The 21,162-nt window shown below is 49.8% G+C and overlaps 1 protein-coding gene across 4 annotated transcripts in view; it reads left to right on the top strand.

The window, feature by feature from the left end:
- The first annotated feature begins 10,163 nt into the window (after nucleotides 1-10,163).
- The window catches only part of RGL3 (ral guanine nucleotide dissociation stimulator like 3), a 159,095-nt gene continuing 148,096 nt past the window's right edge, over nucleotides 10,164-21,162 (top strand). Inside the window, exon 1 of one of the 4 annotated variants that reach the window (XM_077470371.1) lies at nucleotides 10,164-10,471. Coding sequence is in view for 3 of the 4 variants with exons in the window: in XM_077470373.1 (XP_077326499.1) it covers nucleotides 17,021-17,033 (13 nt within the window). In the remaining variant the exon portion in view is untranslated. Of the gene's footprint in view, nucleotides 10,472-16,871; nucleotides 17,034-19,733; nucleotides 19,981-21,162 lie in introns of those variants that run through there. The other 3 variants (XM_077470373.1, XM_077470369.1, XM_077470370.1) reach the window with 3 other exon arrangements.

Here is a 21,162-nt window from a genome sequence, read left to right on the forward strand (position 1 = left end):
CTCAGTCCTCCATCACATTAGAGCCCTCAGTCCCCCCCTTCACATTAGAGCCCTCATTCCCCCTCTTCATATTAGAGCCCTCAGTCCTCCATCACAATAGAGCCCTCAGTCCTCCATCACAATAGAGCCCTCAGTCCTCCATCACATTAGAGCACTCAGTCCCCCCATTACATTAGAGCCCTCAGTCACCCCCCCATCACATTAGAGCCCACAGTCCCCCCATCACATTAGAGCCCTCAGTCTCCCCATCATATTAGAGCTCTCAGCTCCCCCATCATATTAGAGCCCCCAGTTCCCCCCCCCCCACCATCACATTAGCGCTCTAAGTCCCCCCGATCACATTAGAGCCCTCAGTCCCCCCCCAGCCATCACATTAGAGCCCTCAGTCCCCCCATCACATTAGAGCCCTCAGTCCCCCAATCATATAATCATATTAGAGCTCTCAGTCCCCCCAATAATATTATAACCCTCAGTCCCCTCCCCCCATCACATTAGAGCCCTCAGCCACCCCTATCACATTAGAGCCCGCAGTCCCAACTTCACATTAGAGCCCTCAGCCCCCCCCCCCCTTCACATTAGAGCCCTCAGTCCCCCCATCACATTAGAGCCCTCAGTCCCCCCATCACATTAGAGTCCTCAATCCCCCCATCACATTAGAGCCCTCAGTCCCCCCATCACATTAGAGCCCTCAGTCCCCCATCACATTAGAGCTCTCAGTCCCCCCATCATATTAGAGCTCTGTGACAGACCTAGCCGGGACACAGGCTTTTTGAGAGGACTGAATGCGAGCCTCTTGCCGACTGATTATGGGCCCTGGATTTTAAGGGGCACAGGGTGAATGAGAACCCCACTTTAATCTGTGCTAGTCAGATTCAATGCTGTATATATGTATATATAACGTGTGTTGCCATATTAGCAATAGACTGAATCACACTGTTGGGACACAAGCTGTTAGATGCTAATGACATCAACTCCAGCCACCTGTCTGTTGTGTAAATGAGTCTAGTCTGGCTTGTAAGGATATTCCACACGTTGTTGTTTGTGCTAATTAACCCTGTGTTGATGTTTATGGTAATGTTTATTGAATTGTTAGTGAGCTAGGAGCCGAAAAGTCTTATCCCTCATTCAACTAGTCTGAGTGTTTATTTAGATAATTAGCTCATGCTAATTAGGTTAGGTTTTAGTCTTCTACTGTATTATAAATACTTGGCATTTTGGTTTTAATAAATCAGTCCGTGTTGAATAGACATGTGCATTTTGTTTCGTTCCGAATCGAAATTCGGATGAATTTTCATTATTCATTATTCAACCGAATTCGGACGAAATTCGATTTAGATTTGAAAAATTACATTTTGCGACCCGACTTTGGGGCCCCATATCTCGGGGTCACTTATATCTAGAAACCAAATTAGGTATGCAAACACAGTAGACCTAGCACTACAACATCTCAAAATTTGGGGTTTCTAGCACCAAGTGACCCCGAGATACGTGGCCCCAAAGTCGAGTCACAAAATGTCAAGCACTTTTCTGCAGCAGAGAATTACATTTTGTGACCCGACTTTGGGGCCACATATCTCGGGGTCACTTATAGCTAGAAACACATAATTTGGTATGAAAACACAATAGAACTAGCACTACAACATCTCCAAGTTTCTAGCACCAAGTGACCCTGAGATACATGGCCCTAAAGTCGGGTCACAAAATAATTTCGAATCATGTTGAAATCATTTCGAATCTGGTAGAAATATTTTCTAATTTGGTTGAAATATTTTCAAATGTGACCAATTTTTCGAATTCGGTAGAAAACAAAACGAAATCCGAAAACAAATTTAACGAATATAACTAAACAAAATTAATTAATTAACAAATTAAAACGAAAGGAAACTAAATACATTTTTTCCTTTTGCACATGTCTAATATTGAGCAGCTAAGCAAGTGTCGTCTTGTTTTGGGCTTGTAAGCGGTTGGAATATTTGATATCTATATTCAGGAAGCGGTATACTGATGGAAGCACTCAATCGGAGTGTGGGATCGGTTCCGTCACATTGGTGGCAAGCAGTGGGTTGCTTCCTGCAGTCTGGGACATCCAAACCTCCACTGGGATCCAAGATCAGGATAGCAGACTTAAGTCACCCCAGCAGAGATATGGACCTGGCATCAGAGTTCCCGGGCCTGCTGCGGATCGTCCTTTCAGCATACACCAGGACTGTGTCTGAGGATGAATATCTGGAGCTCAGGCAGCGGATTTGGGTGGAGCTCTGGATTGAAGCCCTCCAGCTCGCTGGTATAAAACAGGGCAAGTGCTTTCCAACCCAAGAGCAACGGGCCAGTGACCAACGGGCATTGCGGATGGCATTCCTGGGAGAGCGGCCCCAGGAGCAATGGGTGACTGAGTTGGACAGGCTGGTCCATCAGGAGATAGAGCTGGACAATCATTATCTGGCTCTGCAATGGCACGCAGTGCAGGGATATTTAGGGGAGACAACAGAATGCTCTCTGGAGGGATATGACTTTGGAGGCCCTGGATTGCTGTGGGAGAGCCTTGCAGATCGTTTTGTGTTTGGCGATGAAGGGGAACCTACCCTTGAAGACCTGCGAGAATATAGAGAGGCTATGCTGGGTCTTGCAGGGGTCTCAGAGCTTAAACCTGATCTGGAACATTTGTTAAGGAAGGAACAGCATCTGGAAAGGGCATACAGGAAACTGCTAGAACACGTTCAGCAGCATGCCAGAGAATCGGCAGTGGAAACTCCGGAGATTGTCATCCCCAAATCTGAAGTTCTGACAACAGGGCAGAGTTCTGCTAACGTCTGCCCAGCACCCACAGTGGCTTTGGCCTTCTTGAGAGAAGAGGTAGTCGGGATTTCTCCCACAACACTGTCAGGGACATGTGATTTTCTGCCAGCAGCATCTATGGAGTTGCAACAAATTTCTCCAGCTGAAGATCTGTTAACTGAACAGAGGGTCCAAGACCTCTGTCCCACACTTTTAGCAATTCCAGAGACTGGGGATTTAATAGACGTTTCTGTAGAGGAGGAACCACCTAGCAAACCCCCAGGAGAAGTGATGGCAACCGGACAGAGGGTCCAAGACCTCTGCCACACCCCTGCAGCAATTCTGGAGGCCAAGGGTGAGGAGGTGGCAGTCTGTCACAAGCTGAAGATCAGGATCCAAGGAGAGAATGCAGTCGTCACCTCACAACTGCAGCTTGATCTGGTGTCAGTGGATGGGCCTGTGGTCTCCACTAACAGAATACCTGCAGAAGTGCTAGCAACCGGGCAGAGTGCTACCAACCTCTGCCCAGCACCGGCAACAACTGCGGAGTTCCAGGGAGCTGGAGCAGTCAGCCTCTCTCCCCAACAGTTAGCTGGAGCAGATGACATAGAGAAGCTCCTACACCCCGCTGAACTGCTGGTAACGCAACAGAGCGCTGCTGGCCTCTGCCCACAACAAACAGAGGACAGATTTCCTGTAAAGATGGATGGGACTTCAGTCTCCACCTGTATACCCCAGGGATTCTGGGCAGTTGGCCCTGATGCCCAACAGCATGACGGACTGAGTCCAATCATCCTGTCTTCTCTCCAGTGGCTGAAAGGACTCCAGGGAGAAGGCGCGGTCCACACCTCTCCCCAGCATCAGGCATGTTCTCTGAGAGACAAAAAGAAAAGAAAACACTGCGCTATTTCAAAAATCAAAAAAGTGAAAAAAAGAGGTGATAAAACTATAGAATTTCTGTGAAAAACACAGCCCAGCTGCTAGCACACAAACAAACCAAGTTCACATAACATATATACAATTAGTGCTGCGCTTAAAGGCACCTATTTGAATAGGTGAAAAAAGTGAGTGAATTATGTGCGTAACTGACAATACAAGCAAATGAGTGCAAAAGTTCATGAAATGTTTGAGAACAGTCCCAAAATTATTCACTCTGGTACGTCCAAAGCTTAATTACAAGTCCACAGATGGCATTCAAGCTGAGTTATCCTGCTACGTTCTCAGACCTCGGCAACTCTTGGAATTGGATTATAAACAAGTAGAAAGAATAAGTACCCTTACCGGATGGGTTGGACACATCCACCTTATAGTAGTGTGTCTTGCGAGCTTATGGGGGGGCTCCAGCCACTCACCCCAATACACCGACCCAATGATGTTTTCCTCTCAGGGTTCCTCACGGTCTCCAGATGGGCAAGGTGAGTGGGATTTCCGTGCCATAAACTGCGATCGAGCTTGGTGCCAGAAGTCTCGTGAGAGTTCACCATAAAAGGAATAAAGCATAAAAAACGCTTCGCATGGTGAAATACAACCAATGATGGTTTATTGAAAAAAGTTTTCGATGAACAGAACTAAAATTATAAAATTACGTGATACATAAAAAATAGCAATGTGGGGAGCAGACAACTGCTATGCCTACGCGTTTCGACCTCAAAGTCTTCAACAGGGGCAGGGACTTGCCCCTGTTGAAGACTTTGAGGTCGAAACGCGTAGGGATAGCAGTTGTGGACCATCTGTGGACTTGTAATTAAGCTTTGGACGTACCAGAGTGAATAATTTTGGGACTGTTCTCAAACATTTCATGAACTTTTGCACTCATTTGCTTGTATTGTCAGTTACGCACATAATTCACTCACTTTTTTCACCTATTCAAATAGGTGCCTTTAAGCGCAGCACTAATTGTATATATGTTCTCTGAGAGAGGCAGAGGTTGGCTGGGTGAGGAATACTCTGTTTGGGACAATTTGTTTGGGGTACTGTGTGGATACCAGCGTTAGAGGACTGGAACCCCTGACTAACTTTGGAGTCAACCCGTCTGGGGTCTCCTCCTGTGTTAGTCTCTTGCCGAAAGGGGAGATGTGTGACAGACCTAGCCAGGACAGGCTTTTTGAGAGGACTGAATGCGAGCCTCTTGCCGACTGATTATGGGCCCTGGATTTTAAGGGGCACAGGGTGAATGAGAACCCCACTATAATCTGTGCTAGTCATATTCAATACTGTATATATGTATATATAATGTGTGTTGCCATATTAGCAATAGACTAAATCACACTGTTGGGACACAAGCTGTTAGATGCTAATGACATCAACTCCAGCCACCTGTCTGTTGTGTAAATGAGTCTAGTCTGGCTTGTAAGGATATTCCACACGTTGTTGTTTGTGCTAATTAACCCTGTGTTGATGTTTATGGTAATGTTTATTGAATTGTTAGTGAGCTAGGAGGCGAAAAGTCTAAGGCCGCGTACACACGCGCGGACTGTTTGCCCAACCTTGTTCGTCAAACAGTTTCGGCAAACAGTCCGCTCAAAATTTGCATGAGCGGACTTGCCCACACACGAGCGGACTGTTTCAGCAAACTGTTTGCCAAACAGTTCGCTCAACTTTTGAAATGAACGGACTCGCCCACGTAAGGAGGAGGCAAATCCGCCCATTTCGAGCGCGTGTACAGGTAGGCGGGGCCCGCGAAGGAGACGTCGCGGGCTCCGCCGCCTGGAATGGGCTTAAAGGGGAACCCCAACGCCGAAAAAAAATCGGCGTGGGGGTTCCCCCAAAGTCCACACCAGACCCTTGTCCGAGCACGCTACCCGGCCGGCCAGGAAAGGGGGGCGAGCGAGCGCGCCCCCCCTCCTGAGCCGTACCAGGCCGCGTGCCCTCAACATGGGGGGGTGCCTTGGGGAAGGGGGGGCCGCGCGGCCCCCCCACTCCAAAGCACCTTGTCCCCATGTTGATGAGGACAAGGGCCTCTTCCCGACAACCCTGGCCGTTGGTTGTCGGGGTCTGCGGGCGGGGGGCTTATCGGAATCCGGGAGCCCCCTTTAAGAAGGGGGCCCCGGATACCGGCCCCCCACCCTATGTGAATGAGTATGGGGTACAATGTACCCCTACCCATTCACCTGTGAAATAAAGTACAAAAAAAAACACAACACAGGGAAAAAATATTTTATTGCACAGCTCCGGGGGGTCTTCCGTCTTCGGGGGTCTTCTCGCCGGACTCCTCCGCTATCTGTGTGTAGCTCTTTTACTAGCGGAGGAGTCCGGCTTTCTTCCTCCCCGCCGCCGGCCTCTTCTCCCGACTTCGGGGGTCTTGTCCCCCTCTTCGGTTCTTCTGCCGGGCCACCGCGCCTTCTTGTAGCTCTTTTACAGGCGGTGGCCCGGTCTTCTGTCGCCGCTGCCTTCCGTTCTTCTGTCGCCGCCTTCGGTTCTTCTGCCGGGCCACCGCGCCTTCTTGTAGCTCTTTTACAGGCGGTGGCCCGGTCTTCTGTCGCCGCTGTCGTCGCCGCTGTCGTCGCCGCCGCCTTCCGTTCTTGTTCTTCTTCTTGTTCTTCTTCTTCTTCTCCTGGAGATGTTGACTCGACGAGCTCTCCGGCCGGAATGCCAGGGCCGCGCTGTGCGGTCACTTATATAGTGACAATGGGGCGGTGTCACATGGTATATGTCACATGGGTTGGTCACATGGGTTGATGTCACATGGGGACTATGACATCGTAAGGGGGCGGGGTCACCATGTGACCAACCCATGTGACATATACCATGTGACACCGCCCCATTGTCACTATATAAGTGACCGCACAGCGCGGCCCTGGCATTCCGGCCGGAGAGCTCGTCGAGTCAACATCTCCAGGAGAAGAAGAAGAAGAACAAGAAGAAGAACAAGAACGGAAGGCGGCGGCGACGACAGCGGCGACGACAGCGGCGACAGAAGACCGGGCCACCGCCTGTAAAAGAGCTACAAGAAGGCGCGGTGGCCCGGCAGAAGAACCGAAGGCGGCGACAGAAGAACGGAAGGCAGCGGCGACAGAAGACCGGGCCACCGCCTGTAAAAGAGCTACAAGAAGGCGCGGTGGCCCGGCAGAAGAACCGAAGAGGGGGACAAGACCCCCGAAGTCGGGAGAAGAGGCCGGCGGCGGGGAGGAAGAAAGCCGGACTCCTCCGCTAGTAAAAGAGCTACACACAGATAGCGGAGGAGTCCGGCGAGAAGACCCCCGAAGACGGAAGACCCCCCGGAGCTGTGCAATAAAATATTTTTTCCCTGTGTTGTGTTTTTTTTTGTACTTTATTTCACAGGTGAATGGGTAGGGGTACATTGTACCCCATACTCATTCACATAGGGTGGGGGGCCGGTATCCGGGGGCCCCCTTCTTAAAGGGGGCTCCCGGATTCCGATAAGCCCCCCGCCCGCAGACCCCGACAACCAACGGCCAGGGTTGTCGGGAAGAGGCCCTTGTCCTCATCAACACGGGGACAAGGTGCTTTGGGGTGGGGGGGCCGCGCGGCTCCCCCTTCCCCAAGGCACCCCCCCATGTTGAGGGCACGCGGCCTGGTACGGCTCAGGAGGGGGGGCGCGCTCGCTCGCCTCCCTTTCCTGGCCGGCCGGGTAGCGTGCTCGGACAAGGGTCTGGTGTGGACTTTGGGGGAACCCCCACGCCGATTTTTTTCGGCGTTGGGGTTCCCCTTTAAGCCCATTCCAGGCGGCGGAGCCCGCGACGTCTCCTTCGCGGGCCCCGCCTACCTGTACACGCGCTCGAAATGGGCGGACTTTCCGAGCGGGAACAGTCCGCTCATTTCGAAAGTACAGCGGACAGGCCCACACACGGGCGGACTGTTCGCTCAAACACAGTTTCAGCGGACAGTTTTTCGGAATTTCCGAAAGACTTTGTCCGTCCAACTGTCCGCTGAAACTGTCCGCTGAAAGCCCACACACGAGCGGACTGTCCGCCCAAACACTGTTCAGCGGACAAGGTTGGGCGAACAGTCCGCCCGTGTGTACGCGGCCTTATACCTCAGTCAACTAGTCTGAGTTTTGATTTAGATAATTAGCTCATGCTAATTAGGTTAGGTTTTAGTCTTCTACTGTATTATAAATACTTGGCATTTTGGTTCTAATAAATCAGTCCATGTTGAGCAGCTAAGCAAGTGTCGTCTTGTTTTGGGCTTGTAAGCGGTTGGAATATCTGATATCTATATTCAGACTTAGGAAGCGGTATACTGACGGAAGCACTCAATTGGAGTGTAGGATCGGTTCCGTCACAAGCTCTCAGTCCCCCCATCATATTAGAGCCCTCAGCCCCCCCCCCCCCCCACCATCACATTAGAGCTCTCAGTCCCCCCATCATATTAGAGCCCTCAGTCCGTCCGTCCCCCACCATCACATTAGAGCTCTCAGTCCCCCCCACCATCATATTAGAGCCCTCAGTCCCCTCCCCCATCGCATTAGAGCCCTCAGCCACCCCTATCACATTAAAGCCCTCAGTCCCCCCATCACATTAGAGCCCTCAGTCCCCCCATTACATTAGAGCCCTCAGTCCCCCCCTTCACATTAGAGCCCTCAGTCCCCCCATCATATTAGAGCCTTCAGTCCGTCCGTCCCCCACCATCACATTAGAGCTCTCAATCCCCCCCCACCATTATATTAGAGCCCTCAGTCCCCTCCCCCATCGCATTAGAGCCCTCAGCCACCCCTATCACATTAGAGCCCTCAGTCCCCCCATTACATTAGAGCCCTCAGTCCCCCCCTTTACATTAGAGCCCTCAGTCCCAACTTCACATTAATGCCCTCAGTCCTCCCATCACATTAGAGCCCTCAGTCCTCCCATTACATTAGAGCCCTCAGTCCCCCCATCACATTAGAGCCCTCAGTCCCCCCATCACATTAGAGCCCTCAGTCCCCCCTTCACATTAGAGCCCTCAGTCCCCCCATCACATTAGAGCCCTCAGTCCCCCCATCACATTAGAGCCCTCAGTCCCCCCCTTCACATTAGAGCCCTCTGTCCCCAACTTCACATTAGAGCCCTCAGTGCCCCCATCACATTAGAGCCCTCAGTCCCCCCATCACATTAGAGCCCTCAGCCCCCCCTCATCAAATTAGAGCCCTCAGTCCCCCCCCCCATCACATTAGAGCCCTCATTCCCCTCCCCCTTCACATTAGAGCCCTCAGTCCCCCCATAATATTAGAGCCCTCAGTCCCCCCATCACATTAGAGCCCTCAGTACCCCCATCACATTAGAGCCCTCAGTCCCCCCATCACACTGGAGTCCTCATCCCTCAGCAAATGCATTTTCAAATGTGAATGCAGCCTAAGGCCTTGTTCGGCACATTTGCCGCATGTTTAAAGCATGTTAAAAATGCTCCCAAAATGCCCCATGTGCCTTTTATACAGGTTAATAACGCACCCCAAGCATTTTTTTTTGTGAACAAGACCCACCGTAGCGGCGGGTTTATGGTTCCTTACCTTAGACTTGAATGGAAGGCGTTGAGATGCTTGATTTTGACATGTAGTTTCATTTTAGTGCCGTCCATGCGGAGGACACATAACGTAAACACTTTATGTTTTCATAATGTGAATAGCTCTGTGCGCTGTCCATATTATCCACTGTAGACGGCTTTACTAGGCATTTGAGGAGCATTAAAACTGTGACCAGGGCCTAAAGGTGGTTTGATATTTGCACAACTCCAGCCCACTGCTTGCATCAAGGTTGAAGTCTCATGAGTACCGAGGGAGCTATGTACAGCACCCTGCTGGTCTCTCCCACCAGCCATGATCTGCCTGCAGGGGCGGACGGACCATCCAGCCACTCGGGCACTGCCCGAGGGCCCCGGGCCACTAGGGGGACCCATCAGGGTTGCCAGCCTCAGTAAAACCAGGGACAGTATGTAAAAATGTGTGTTTTATTTACATCTGTCTCTGAAATGTCCCTTACCAACATACTTTTGGTCTAAAAATCCCCAGATTATAGCTGCCTCACCTCTCCAGTACCTTCTCAGCCAATAGAAACATGTCTGTGTATACTGTGTGTGTGTGTGTTTGTGTCTACTGTGTGGCCCCATAATCTCCTATTGCCCGGGGGCCCCATAAGTTGTCAGTCCGCCCCTGTCTGCCTGCATCGCATAGAGAAGCACAGAGACCCAGTGATACTGTCACAGGTTCTAAAATAGGGCGTGTAATCAAAACGGAAAGGTTTTATTTAAAAACCTAGGGATTGTGTTGATGAGGAGGACATGAGGAAGCGGGGAAGGCAAACGTTAAGCAGACAGGGGTGCTCGCTGCAAACTTTTTGCTTTCTTGTGACCTCAGTAATGGAGCAGAACTGCCATTGTTTTTGTGTCCTGGGAAAGCGTAATAGAGGGAGAGGGAGAGGGAGAGGGGTCAGAGGAAGTGACTGTCCACCCCGGTCCACCACCCTCTCCTGAGTCTGCAGTATTCAGTCTGGGGGGGGGCAGGATGTACCAGGAAAAACTCCAAGGACAGCAGGATAGACGGAGGAAGGGAGAGAGAGAAGGGAGACCAGGAATATCCACAGATCAAAGGTAACAGGGCAACATCTCCGCTTCCCGTCCAATCGGCGGGCTCACACAGCTGCCGCTCTGCGGGGCGTACATCTGGGGGGGACGCCATGCCGACTCGAGTCCCGAAATGGAATATTACTGACTTCCTCTAAACCGGGAGATTCTGACGCTTGTTATCGGGAAGTCAGGAACTGAGGTGAGCAAAAAAAAATCTGTGCATGTGTTATTCGACTTTTATTAATAGGAGCGTCTGAAAGCTGAAGTGTCTGTGTTACCCATTAACCAACCAGATCCTGAGTGTTATTACACACCGACACTGGGAGAACCATGGCTGGTGCCTGAGGTTCACTTTGCTGCCTATACCTACCTTCAACTTCAGCTGATGGGGGAGCTGGTGTTGTAGCTTGCACTGATTGGCCCAGCCCTGTCACATGGGGGTGAGTCACATGCTCCTCCATACCGGAAAGTACCAGGTATTTCTGTCTGTATGCATAGCTCCCAACTGTCCCTGATTTCGAGGGACTGTCCCTGATTTGGAGCAATGTCCCTCTGTTCCTCTTTCCTCCTCATTTGCCCCTCATGTTGGTCTGATCTATATAGTTGTATATAAAATGCACTTTTTATCTTTCAAAAAGTGTTTCCCAGTGCTAAACCTGCCATCCAATTTCTAAATTTGTAAATTTTTAAAGCCAACATTAACCACTTGCTTACTGGGCACTTAAAGGGGTTGTAAAGTAAAAATTTTTATTTTTTTAAAATAACAAACATGTCATACTTACCTCCACTGTGCAGCTCGTTTTGCACAGAGTGGCCCCGAACCTGCTCTTCTGGGGTCCCTCGGCGGCTGTCTCTGCTTCCTCCCGCAGGTGCTTCTCACGTTAATGCGAGCTCCCTCGCATTGGTGAGAAGCACTGCGGGCGCGCTCCCGTGATACAGCCGGCGGCTATAGCCGCTCGCTGTATCACAAGGCCCCGCCCCCCGGCGCGCTGCGTCATTGGATGTGATTGACAGCAGCGCGAGCCAATGGCTGCGCTGCTTTCAATCCATCCACTCCAGCCAATCAGCGGCCAGGCTGAGCGGCGAAGAGGACGGCGGGGGCGAGCGCGGGATTTTCGAGGGGTCAGGTAAGTAAAACGGGGGGACTGGGGGCGCGGGCAGTGTGAGATGTTTTTTCACCTTAATGCATAGAATGCATTAAGGTGAAAAAACATTTACCTTTACAACCCCTTTAAACTCCCCTCAGTCCCAGACCAATTTTCAGCTTTCAGCGCTGATGCACTTTGAATGACAATTGCGCGGGCATACAACACTGTACCCAAATGAAATTTTTATCATTTTTTTCCCACAAATAGAGCTTTCTTTTGGTGGTATTTAATTACAGCTGGGAGTTTTATTTTTTGCTAAACAAACAAAAAAAGATGCAAAAAAAATAAAAAATAAATCATGTTTAATAGTTTGTTATAAAATTTTGCAAACAGGTCATTTTTCTCCTTCATTGAAGTGCGCTGATGAGGCGGCACTGATAGGCTGCACTGGTGGGCACTGATGGGCTGCATTGGTGGGCACTGATAGGCTGCATTGGTGGGCACTGATAGGCTGCACTGGTGGGCACTGATAGGCATAGTTAAGGCGGCACTAATAGGCACAGATAAGGCGGCACCGATGGGCACAGATAAGGCGGCACTGATGGGCAAATATGGGCACAGATAAGATGGCACGGATGGGTGGCACAGATGGGTGGCACGATGGGTGGCACGGATGGGCACTGATAGGTACCACTGATAGATGGGACTGATGGGCACTGATAGGTGGCACTGATAGGTGGCTCTGATAGGTGGCACTGCTGGGCACTGGTAGATGACACTGATGGGCACGGAGATGTGGCACTGGGGTGCAGCACCTTTGTTGAGGCAGATTGCACTGCTGGGTGGCACTGTGGGCACTGCTGGGTGGCACTGATGGGGGCACTAATTTTTTATTATGTATAGTTATGAGGGGGCAGGTGGGCACTGGCAGGGGGCAGATGGGCACTGGCAGGGCTGGCCGTGATCGGCTTTTTTTTTCTCCTCGCGCTATCAGCGCGAGGAGGAATAATAGCCGATTACCGGCTCCGTTATATCACATGATCAGCTGTCATTGGCTGACAGCTGATCACGTGATAAGGGGTCGGGATCGACCCCTTGCACAGATCGGTGATCAGGCGAATCTCATAGACTCGCCGATCACAGAGCGCGCCGTGCGCGCTCCTCAGGGGGCACGCAGGCCGCTCGTGCACGGGACTACGTCAATAGATGTAGTCCCGGCAAAGGAGATCCGCGCTGTAGCCGTCATTCGGCTATAGCGCGGGTCTCAAGTGGTTAAGGTTTTTTAAAGCCAACATTAAGGTGAAAAAACATCTGAAAATAGAGATCCCCCCAGCCCCCCCCCAATTTACTAACCTGACCCTCGAAAGTCCCGCGCTTGCCCCCGACATCCTCTTCGCCACTCACCCTGGGCGTTGATTGGCTAGAGTGGATGGATTGAAAGCAGCGCAGCCATTGGCTTGCGCTGCTGTCAATCACATTCAATGACGCGGCGCTCCGGGGGGAGGGGCCGAGTGATACAGTGAGCGGCTACGGCTGCCAGCTGTATCACGGGAGTGCGCCCACAAGCACTCCACATCATGTGAGGGAGCTCGCATGAAGTTGTGGAGTCCTTACGGGAGAGAGACGAGACCGCCACCGAGGGACCCCAGAAGAGCAGGTTCGGGGCCACTCTGTGCAAAACGAGCTGCACAGTGGAGATAAGTATAACATGTTTGTTTTAAAAAAAAAAAAAATGCCTTTCGTGATCCTTTAATCTTTTTTTTGGTTTCCTTTAAGGGGGTGTGGCAGGGGGCGTGTCCTATCCCTACATACATTTGCTTGTAGGTGTCCCTCATTCCCATCTCAAAATGTTGAGAGGTATGTGTATATGATGCTGGAGGTGGCCACAGCAGAGGTTTGCTTCACTTTTGTTGCAAAAAAAAACATTGCCCTCTGGGTGATCTGTGTACATTACAAGGATTTAAACAAAATTTGTTGCAGATTCCTACCTTTTGTTATTCTGAAGAAATAGCTGTTTGTCTGTCTGTGCAAAGTGAATCTGTATGGGAGTGGTTTCATAACTATCCAGGGGTGGCCTGTCCATTTAGGGCGCATGGGCGCCGCTCCCCTCTACCATGCCACCCTGCTCTATGCATAATGGATCTCTCCGTGGCCACCCCCTATTCAGGTGTCCGGCCCCTTTTAGGACACCTGGCGCCTAAATTAAAGTGGCAGTTTTTTTTTGAAGCACCTGATTAGAGCCAGAGGCTCTAATGGGCTTCAAAAAAAGGTGGACTCGGAGCGCAGAGCATTGCGTTTGGAGCCACCCAGTTGCGTTAGAAAAGCAAATGAATATTTGCTTTTCTAACACTGAACCGCCTCTCAGCCAATCAGGAAGCGCCGGTCTAATACCCATCCCCTGATTGGCTGAAGGTAATTGGACGCCTAGTAGAAAGGAAGAAGAGACGCACAGGAAGCATGGAGGACACAGAAGCCGTTGCCTGACCCGCTGCCTGTCCCACAGCTCGCGGCCGTCACTCGATGCCTGACCCGCCACCAAGATGGGGTAGGTGCCAGTCAGACAGTGAGGCTGCATTTGATGGGGTACAGTGGCTGCATTTGATGGGCACAGTGGCTTCATCTGATTGGCACAGTGACTGCATTTGATAGGGCACAGTGGCTGCAATTTAGGGGGCACAGTGGCTGCATTTGATGGGGCACAGTGGCTGCATATGATGTTACAGTGGCTGCATATGATGGGCAGAGTGGCTGCATTTGATGGGGCACAATGGCTGCATTTGATGGGTACAGTGGCTGCATATGATGGACACAGTGGCTGCATATGATGGCACAGTGGCTGCATATGATGGGCACAGTGGCTGCATTTGATGGGGTGCACTGGCTGCATTTGATGGGGCACAGTGGCTGCATTTGATGGACAAAGTGGCTGCATTTGATGGACAAAGTGGCTGCATTTGATGGACACAGTGTCTGCATATGGTGGGCACAGTGGCTGCATTTGATGGGGTGCACTGGCTGCATTTGATGGGGCACAGTGGCTGCATATGATGGGCACAGTGGCTGCATATGATGGCACAGTGGCTGCATATGATGGGCACAGTGGCTGCATTTGATGGGGCACAGTGGCTGCATTTGATGGGTACAGTGGCTGCATTTGATGGGTACAGTGGCTGCATATGATGGACACAGTGGCTGCATATGATGGGCACAGTGGCTACATTTGATGGGGTGCACTGGCTGCATTTGATGGGGCACAGTGGCTGCATTTGATGGGGTGCACTGGCTGCATTTGATGGGGCACAGTGGCTGCATTTGATGGACACAGTGGCTGCATTTGATGGACACAGTGGCTGCATATGGTGGGCACAGTGGCTGCATTTGATGGGTACAGTGGCTGCATTTGATGGGTACAGTGGCTGCATATGATGGGCACAGTGTCTGCATTTGATGGGCACAGTGGCTGTAGTTGATGATACAGTGGCTGCATTTAATGGCACAGTGAGGCTGCAATTGAGGTTTTTTTTCAGTATTTTTCAGAATTTTTCAGTTTGTTTGCGCCCCCCCCAAAAAATTTAGAGCACCAGCCGCCACTGTAACTATCAATCAGCTGCTGCATCTGCAGGGTCTAATGAGGAAAAATGGCAGAGTCTGCATCCCTTTAGATGGGATTTCCCTTTGGGAGTATCTCACTAAAAATGACATTTTCGTTACAGGGGATGCTCAAAATCTGATTTGTATTAGACTCCATTCTCCCCCTAAGCTTCCCGGGACCCCTCCCAGCCCCCTAGATATACCCCCTGCCTTAAAGAGCTACCTACACTATTCTTTTCTTGCTGTCCTACTGTCCACCCCTGTCATGCTGTCCCTCCGCTCATTTTTCTCCTTTGTTTTTTTTGCTCCGGGACTCCAGGCAGCCATATTGCATTACATTTTTAATAACATTCAATTATACTATGACTTGTTTAGTAATTATATACACTATGATATTTTTTTTTATTTGCTATTTTTTCCCCACGAAAGCGGAGTTTCCCTTTAAGACTTCTTCTACATGGGCTGCTGGGGGAGTGGTAAAAACAGGCGGTTGGCTTGCAGTTTTTACACCCCCCCAGCCACCCACCTAAATGGGAGGAGGCTGTTGAACTCGGCAGTTCAGGTGAGTGGGGCCGTGCCGCCACCATGAACCAAATGCTTGGCTCGCAGTTGCAGCGCATTGGTCCTATTATAAGCTGCTGTTCAGCATAAGGGATAAAGGAGAGAATTGCTTAGCTGCACTCTGAAAAGCGATCCACTGCAGGCCGCTTTTCAAAGGATGTGTGAACCTAGCCTAAGGCCGAAATGTATATCAGGGTCCTTCTAAAACCTCTTGTATTGAGTTGTATTGTAATGTCTCCCTTTAAATTATAAATCTGTTATTCTAGACCTGTTGGTACTATATAAATTGTGTGACATAGAATTCAGTGAATGGAAGAGGCGGGCCAAGGACAGTCAGGTTGGGGAGGAAAGTGCTAGATAATGCTGGATGTCCTCCAGCCAGGAAATGAAATGGGCTCTATGGGACTTCTAATGCACAATATGAGAAGCTCACAGTGTGCAGCGAGATCAGAGAAAGTCATTTCAGTACAAGAAAGGAGCAGGGACGGGACAAGGGGTGGGCAGGAGGAACAGGCGCAGTGAAACAAGGGGGCAAAAAATGAATGCAGGGTGGCACGTATTAACAGTAGGGGAAGGGGGCACAGTTCTGGATCCTTGCCCTGGGGAGCTGGACGACCCTGTCCCAGTGCTGTATACAACTGTAACCCCCCCCCCCCTCGTCTTGTCTGTAGACATCCAAAATCCCAGAGATTTCTATAGGGTGCTGCCATCTTGGATGTGACATCAACAGTCCCAGCTCTCTGTAGTGACACTATAATATTCCCCCTTGGCAGCTCCATAAAAGTTTATGTATGGAGGGGAGGGGCAGAGGAGCTGGGCCAGCACAGAGAGGAATTAGACACTCCAAAGAGAGAGAAGAGAGCTTTGACCTGCTTGAAAGAAAGGGGGCGTTGTGCTCGGGAATGGGTGTAAAACAGGTAGATTGTAAAAGAAAAAAAGAAAAATGTAAAAAGAATAAACAAATAAGCTTAGCCCCCGAAGGCAGCTTTAAAATCGCACTATTTCAGTGTGATTTTAAAGCCTCCGGTCAGTGCGATTTCATGTGGGGCTTGCCGATATCTATGCGACTTCATGCACAGAGGTCAATGCAAGTCACACATGAAATCAGCAAAAATAGTGCAGGAATCTTTTCAAAATCGGTACAAGTCGGAGCTGCACCAATATGAACAGTTCCATAGCCAGAAATAGGGTGCGACTTGTCATGCGACTTCTCTTTAAAGTACATTTTTTGGTGACATTTGGTGACAGGGACTCTTCTGTACAATTGTCCTCAGTTCTCCCCACCCCCTCTGTCACCAGCTCATGTACTTATCTTCCCCGTCCATCCAGCCATCTTCTCAGTACAGTCCTGCCCAGAGCCGCACAGCCTCCCCAACAGCAATGTTCCCAGCGGCTGTCCCTCTCCGGGTGCCTGTGTGCCCCGCTGATTGCTATGGGTGAGCCGTACTCATGGTCAGGTCCAGAAGACCAGCACAGCCATCTGGCCACAGATCAGTGAAGACCTTCAGATGGAGGAGGAAGGTATTTATACTGGGGGGGGGGGGCACTCAGGGGGGTGGTGGGATAAGGACGATTGTACCAAGGGTGCAGTACAACGTCCATTGTGGGAGATACAACCAGCATGACATTGCCTCCCGAAAATGCTAGTTACCTGGCTGCTTTGTCCTCATTGTGTTATGTGTGTTATGAAAGCCAATCCACCTCAACTTGTGTCTGGAAATGGCTGGATTGGGTGAATGTTATCCCATGTCTATGTCCAAGTAAGAGTAAAAGAAAAATTTCCACATTTTGGGTTGTCCCCAGAAAAGTAATAGAGGCGAAATCTTCCAATGGGGACGTTAGTTCTGCTGACCGGTGGGCCCCCAAGGGATTCCCTTAATTTACAGGGATTTCCCACTTGCTTCCTGTTTTGGCTATGGGCAGGGGCGTTGCTAGGTCTACAAAAGATCCGGGGATAGAGCCCATAGCATCGTAGTAAAGAGAGTCATACGCTTGGGCAGACATACACGTATATACAGTAATATATAGGTGTGTATATATCCCAGAGAACCCCCCCTTACATCAGTCTCCCCCCACTTACATCAAGGTCCCCAGAGAGCCTCCCATTTACGTCAGGGTCCCCAGAGAGCCCCCCTTACATCAGGGTCCCCAGAGAGCCCCCCTTACATCAGAGTCCCCAGAGAGTCTCCCACTTGCATCAGGGTCCCCAGAGAGCCCCCTACTTACATCAGGGTTCCCAGAGAGCCCCCTACTTACATCAGGGTTCCCAGAGAGCCCCCTTTACATTAATGTCCTCAAACAGCCTCTCCCTTAAAATCACGGTGCCCAGAAAGCCTCCCCCTTGCATCAGGGTCTCCAGAGAACCCCCCCCCCCCACTTACATCAGGGTCCCCAGAAAACCTCCCCTCCCCTTGGGGACCCCTGAAGAGACTCGGGGCTATGGGCCCCAGATTTGGGGCTATAGCCCCAAAAGCCACCACGTAGTGATGCCACTGGCTATGGGACAGGAAGAGAAGGTCCTTAATTCCCAGGGATTTCCCACTCACCTCCTGTTTTGGCTTTGGGACAGGAAGTGAAGGTTCTTAATTTGCAAGGATTTCCCACTCACTTCCTGTTTTGGCTATGGGACAGGAAGTGAAGGGAAATCTCCCCAATGGGACACAGATGTCAAAAAAATAAACTGACAGGGGTTATATTCCCCCTCTTAATTAGGGCTGCCACCTGTCCGGGATTTACCCAGACAGTTTGGGTTTGGAATCATGTATCCGGGTTTCTAACTGCCTGAAACCCGGACACATTATTCAGACTGGACTCTGGCCTCCCAGCAGGGTTGCTGCCTCCGGCTGTCTAAGCTGAGAGTGTCTGTTACACTCTCTTTCACACTGCCGAAAGCCAACACTAACAACCCCCCCACATACAGATGGGAGAGGAGAGAGAGCTTGATCTGCTCCTCTTCCTCCCGCCCCTCTGTGTCTGCCCAGAAAAATGTGGGCTGGAAATTTAAAGTCCAGCAGCCTCAGATACATCTGGTTGAAAGGTGCTGACTGCCAAGGGGTGAGTGAGTTCACCATCCATCCCTGTCTGTGACTGAAGTCTCCCCTCTTCTCTCTCCTGCCTCTGAGTGAGTACACTAATGTAAATCAGGGTTCTCAGAGCACCCTTTATATCACAGTTCCCCTTTACACCAGAGGCTACAGTGTTCCCCCTTACATCAGAGGCCTCTCCGTACATCAACGTTCTCAGTGTTTCCCCTTAAATCAGGGTTCCCAGAGGATCCCTTATGTTAGAGTCCCCAGAGTTCTCTCTTGCATCAGAGTCGGCAGAGTTCTGCCTTAGCCCTTGTACACACGGTCGGAGATTTTGACAACCAAATCCGTCGTATTTTGTCCGCCGGATTTTGTCCGAAACTCTTGCATACACACGGTCGGACAAAGTTGTCGGAAAATCCGATCTTTCAGAACGTGATGACGTAATTTCGTTACGATGGGACTATGTTCAGGCTAGTAGCCAATAGCTTTGATGTAGGAATTTGATCTGAGCATGCGTGGCACTTTGTCCGATCGGAATTCTCTACACATGATCGGAGTATGTCCGATTGAAGCAGTTTGTCGGAAAATATTTCCAGCAAGTTGGAAAATTTGGTCCGATGGATATTCTGACGGAAACAGTCCGATGCATACCACACACAGTCGGATTATCCGACAAACCACTCCGATCGGACACATTCCGACGGAATCTTCGACCGTGTGTACAAGGACCTACAGTGTAATGGAACTCTGAGAGTTCAGATCCAAAAGGGGAACTCTGTGGATTCTGATATAAAGGGGAACTCTGTGGATTCTGATATAAAGGCGAACTCCGTGGATTCTGATGTAAAGGGGGACTCTTGTGATAAAATTCATATGATTAGAAATGTCATTAAATTGCAAAATATATGTATAGTTTATGCTATAAAAAAATTGCTGTGCGACGCTAAAGTGTTCGAGTTTGACTTGAAGAAAAGGTGGCAACCCTACTCTTACTCTATCCAAAAGGAAAAAAAAGGTTTGCCTATAGTTCTACTTTAAAGTGTTCTTAAACCCACAACAGTAAAATCAGTCTATATATGCAGTAAATCATGCTTGTGGAACCGAAGGGGGATAATCTTCTGCATTGTGCAAAAAGTCTGTTTGGTCCTGTCTTCTCTGATCTTCCCCTTCTTCCACAGTCCCCAATTCATCTCTTTATAGAACAGAGCCTTGGGGGGCAAGATGCTCAGTTTGGTGTGTATTGCTACAGAGTTTTTCCTTCTTGGGAAAGTACAGTTGATCAGCACAGGGCCAATCAGCACTGTCCAGACAGAGGGTCAGAGGTCCTGCACCCATATGGGACCGTCAGAAGAGGATGAAAACTCCTACAAGCGTTACCCAGTGCCCAGCCGGATACTGAAAGAAGTCACAAGACTGCTATATACTGCTGATGGGAAAAGGTATTTAGCAGTTCATATTTACTAAAATAAATGCATTTCCATGTTCTGTGTACTATGGGAGACCAGATATAATGAATGCAGGGTCCTGGGTTTAGTAACACTTTAACCACTTGCTGACCACCCTATAGCAGTTTTACTGCTACAGGGTGGCAACTATGTGCCAGCCCACGTATACAGTGGTGTGAAAAAGTGTTTGCCCCCTTCCTCATTTCCTGTTCCTTTGCATGTTTGTCACACTTAAGTGTTTCGGAACATCAAACCAATTTAAACAATAGTCAAGGACAACACAAGTAAACACAAAATTTAATTTGTAAATGAAGGTGTTTATTATTAAAGGTGAAAAAAAATCCAAACCATCATGGCCCTGTGTGAAAAAGTGATTGCCCCCTAAACCTACTAACTGGTTGGGCCACCCTTAGCAGCAACAACTGCAACCAAGCGTTTGCGATAACGTGCAATGGGGCTTTTACAGTGTCCTGGAGGAATTTTGGCCCACTCATCTTTGCAGAATTGTCCTAATTCAGTTACATTAGAGGGTTTTCGAGCATGAACGGCCTTTTTAAGGTCATACCACAACATCTCAATAGGATTCAGGTCAGGACTTTGGCTAGGCCACTCCAAAGTCTTCATTTTGTTTTTCTTCAGCCATTCGGTGGTGGACTTGCTGGTGTGTTTTGGATCATTGTCCTGCTGCAGAACCCAAGTTCGTTTCAGCTTGAGTACACGAACAGATGGTCGGACATTCTGCTTCAGGATCTCTTGGTAGACAGCAGAATTCATAGTTCCTTTTATCACGGCAAGTCTTCCAGGTCCTGAAGCAGCAAAACAGCCCCAGACCATCACACTACCACCACCATATTTTACTGTTGGTATAATGTTCTTTTTATGAAATGCAGTGTTCCTTCTACGCCAGATATACTTGGACACACACCTTCCAAAGAGTTCCACTTTTGTCTCATCGGTCCACAGAATGTTGTCCCAAAAGTCTTGGGGATCATCAAGATGTGTTGTGGAGAAATTGAGACGAGCTTTGATGTTCTTTTTGCTCAGCAGTGGTTTTCTCCTTGGAACTCTGCCATGCAGGCCATTTTTGCCCAGTCTTTTCCTGATGGTGGAGGCATGAACGCTGACCTTAACTGAGGCAAGTGAGGCCTGCAGTTCCTTGGACGTTGTTGTGGGGTC

Source organism: Lithobates pipiens, unplaced genomic scaffold, assembly GCF_037356315.1.
Source record: "Lithobates pipiens isolate NorthernLeopardFrog02 unplaced genomic scaffold, aLitPip1_a1.2 Scaffold_8, whole genome shotgun sequence".
NCBI lineage: Eukaryota > Metazoa > Chordata > Amphibia > Anura > Ranidae > Lithobates > Lithobates pipiens.